This window comes from Drosophila miranda (assembly GCF_003369915.1).
Source record: "Drosophila miranda strain MSH22 chromosome Y unlocalized genomic scaffold, D.miranda_PacBio2.1 Contig_Y1_pilon, whole genome shotgun sequence".
In the NCBI taxonomy this organism is placed as follows: domain Eukaryota; kingdom Metazoa; phylum Arthropoda; class Insecta; order Diptera; family Drosophilidae; genus Drosophila; species Drosophila miranda.
In genome coordinates this window covers 2,705,625-2,708,241 of record NW_022881603.1, presented here as the reverse complement: position 1 = coordinate 2,708,241, position 2,617 = coordinate 2,705,625, and the positions used below count along the sequence as shown (strand labels likewise).

Sequence of the window (2,617 nt, the reverse complement as noted above, 5' to 3'; positions counted from 1 at the left end):
AACAAAATTTAGTTCGGAAGTCTGTAAAATAAGTGAAGTCTTGTAACTCATCATTAAGCGATGAACTTTGTACGCTTGATGTACAGGCGTATCCAATGCGCATCCCAGGGCAAATGTAGAGGTGTGGGACAGCGACGGCAGTACGCCGAGAAATGCGACTCGGTTATTAAGGGCGTTGTGGTGGGCGTGTACGCCAAGGAGGGCAACCGCCAGCCCAAGATGACACCATCCGGCGAGAAGTTTGACGATCGCGTGCAGGGCAAGATCTCGGATCTCATACGCGAGGCTGGGAAAAGGCCGAGTCTTCATGAACGTGGATGTGGAGTTCCGTGCGGCGGCCGTGGTCGGCGTGGGACAGGAGGGTGCTGGCTTCAACGACCTGGAGATGATCGACGAGGGAATGGAAAACGTTCGCGTCGCTGCTAGCGTGGGTGCTCGTGTCCTTCAACTGCAGGGCTGCACAGATGTCTTCGTTGACTCGATGGAGTATCCGGAGCAGGCGGCCGAGGGGAGCTGTTTGGCCGTCTGGCGCTATCATACTAGCCGGTGCCTACCGACCCGCATACACATTCCCAAATTGGATTTGTACGACTCTCCCGACTCGGATGCCTGGCTGCGTGGCCTGTTTAAGGCCGAATCGCAGAACGTGGCACGTCGCCTGTCCGATACGCCTGCCAATCAGATGACGCCCTCAATATTTTCGCAGTCAGCGGTGGATGCCCTGTGTCCCTGCAAGCTATCCGTGGAGGTACGTGGCATGGACTGGATTGAGTTCAAGAGCTTGAACAGCTTCTTGATGGTGGCCAAGGGCAGCTGCGAGCCGCCGATCATCTTGGAGATCGCCTACTGCGGCACCGCACCCAAGGACAAGCCAATCCTCCTGCTGGGCAAGGGTTTGACGTTCAACAGCGGGGGTCTCTGCCTCCGTCCCAAGGACTGTTTGTCCATGTACCGCGGCTGCATGGCCGGTGCAGCAGCCTGCGTCGGCGTCATCCGTGCCGCCCTGTCGCTGTCCATAAACATTACGGCACTGCTGCCATTGTGCGAGAACATGTCCTCTGGAATGGCGGCCAAGCCTGGCTTCGTGGACGTCAGCAAGGCTGGTGTGGTGGCAATGGCCGATCCCTTGCTCTACGCTCAGGCTGCATACAAGCCGTGCATGGTCGTGGACGTTGCAACAGTTGGCTATGCCGTCTGCCCAGCGCTGGGAGGATCAGCCGCGGGGTTTTTTAGTAACTCCAATTTTCTATACAAGCAGTTCGAGAAGGCCGGTGCCCTTACGGGGGATCGCATTTGGCGGCTCCCCCTGTGGCGCTACTTTAAGGAACTGATCATGCCGAACGAGACTTTCGACATCAGCAACCGCGGACGTGGTCCCGCCTCCAGCTGCATCGCTGCCGCCGTTCTGCACGAGCTGGTCCCTTGCGTCGATTGGGCCCACCTGGACATTCGCAATGTGGGCATGCTGACGCGCTACAACCCGCTGCCGTATCTGCTGAAAGACTGCATGACTGGCCGACCCACACGAACCATCGTTCAGTTCCTGTATCAGATTGCTTGCCCAGACAGAAAGTAATCTGATTTAGTTCGTTACCTAGTTTTTTTGTTAATGTTCCTCGTTCCAAATTTGTTTTGTACTGAAGTCAACGATATTTTTACACAAATTACCAAGAGGGACACGCCCAGAGGTTACACTACACAAGCACACAAGACATCCACAATTTTGTTGTTTAATTTTAATCCAGAATAGCTTTAAGGAAGAAAAGACCATGCTTTGCGAAGAAAATCTCCATATTATTATGCACATGCATATTTCATATTTGAGTGGTAGGTGGAAAGGGTGCTTCTGCTGTAGCCTAACAAATTGTTGGGGAGAGGAGTCTGTCTTGTCGTGGCAGCTCATAACTGGCGAGAAAAAAAGGAGCAGAGGATGGTTCAGCTTACTAGAATCGTGCTTACACTAATTTTCGCAGGATCCACACAGATTCTGCACTTGACGATCAGATTAATGATTGAAGAATGTGGCAGACTCTTTACTCATAGTAATTTATTCAAAAGACGTATTTTTAGTTTTAGTAGCAACCCAAATGACCGCTTTGAAGAAAACCAACTTTTCCTGATAGATTTGGGACTTTACAAATCTTTAATGATTTTTGTTTTTAAACATTTTTTACAACTGGTATTTTTCATGTTTTTATTTAAGGTTGTTGTGCTTTGTTTTTACACTTCTTAAGTATCTTTCAACAGGGTATATAGAAATTCTGAAAATCTGATAAGCTGATAAATGCAGCCATCAGTCGACGTAAATACTTTGTAGGTTAAGCTTACCGTCTGGTAAATATTAATCTTTATAATTCAAGATATATAATTTTTGCCCTGATATTTATTTTTTTTATTTTTTACCTTGAAAACTCAGCAAAAGTTGACATAAATTATATTTTAGGCTTTCTTATTCTATTGATAGGTTTATTAATTAGGTGTCGTTTAAGGTATCGTATGAAACAATCAATAGATAAACGGTTAAGGTGCAGCCGTTTGACCAAACCTCAATGCCTCATTTGGGCGTTTAATTCTGTTACTCGAAATACAACCGTTTTTTTTTTACAAAACAGTTTTT

General features: G+C 48.0%; 1 protein-coding gene across 1 annotated transcript; it reads left to right on the top strand.

Annotated features, from left to right (window-relative positions):
* The first annotated feature begins 307 nt into the window (after positions 1–307).
* LOC117190189 (cytosol aminopeptidase-like) lies at positions 308–1,576 on the top strand. The gene has a single exon (XM_033395251.1). The coding sequence runs from the start codon at positions 308–310 to the stop codon at positions 1,574–1,576; it is 1,269 nt and encodes a 422-aa protein (XP_033251142.1).
* The last annotated feature ends 1,041 nt before the right edge of the window (positions 1,577–2,617 follow it).

Coding starts and splice junctions, on each gene's coding strand:
- LOC117190189 (XM_033395251.1), top strand. CDS start 308: ATGAACGTGGATGTGGAGTTCCGTGCGGCGGCCGTGGTCGGCGTGGGA.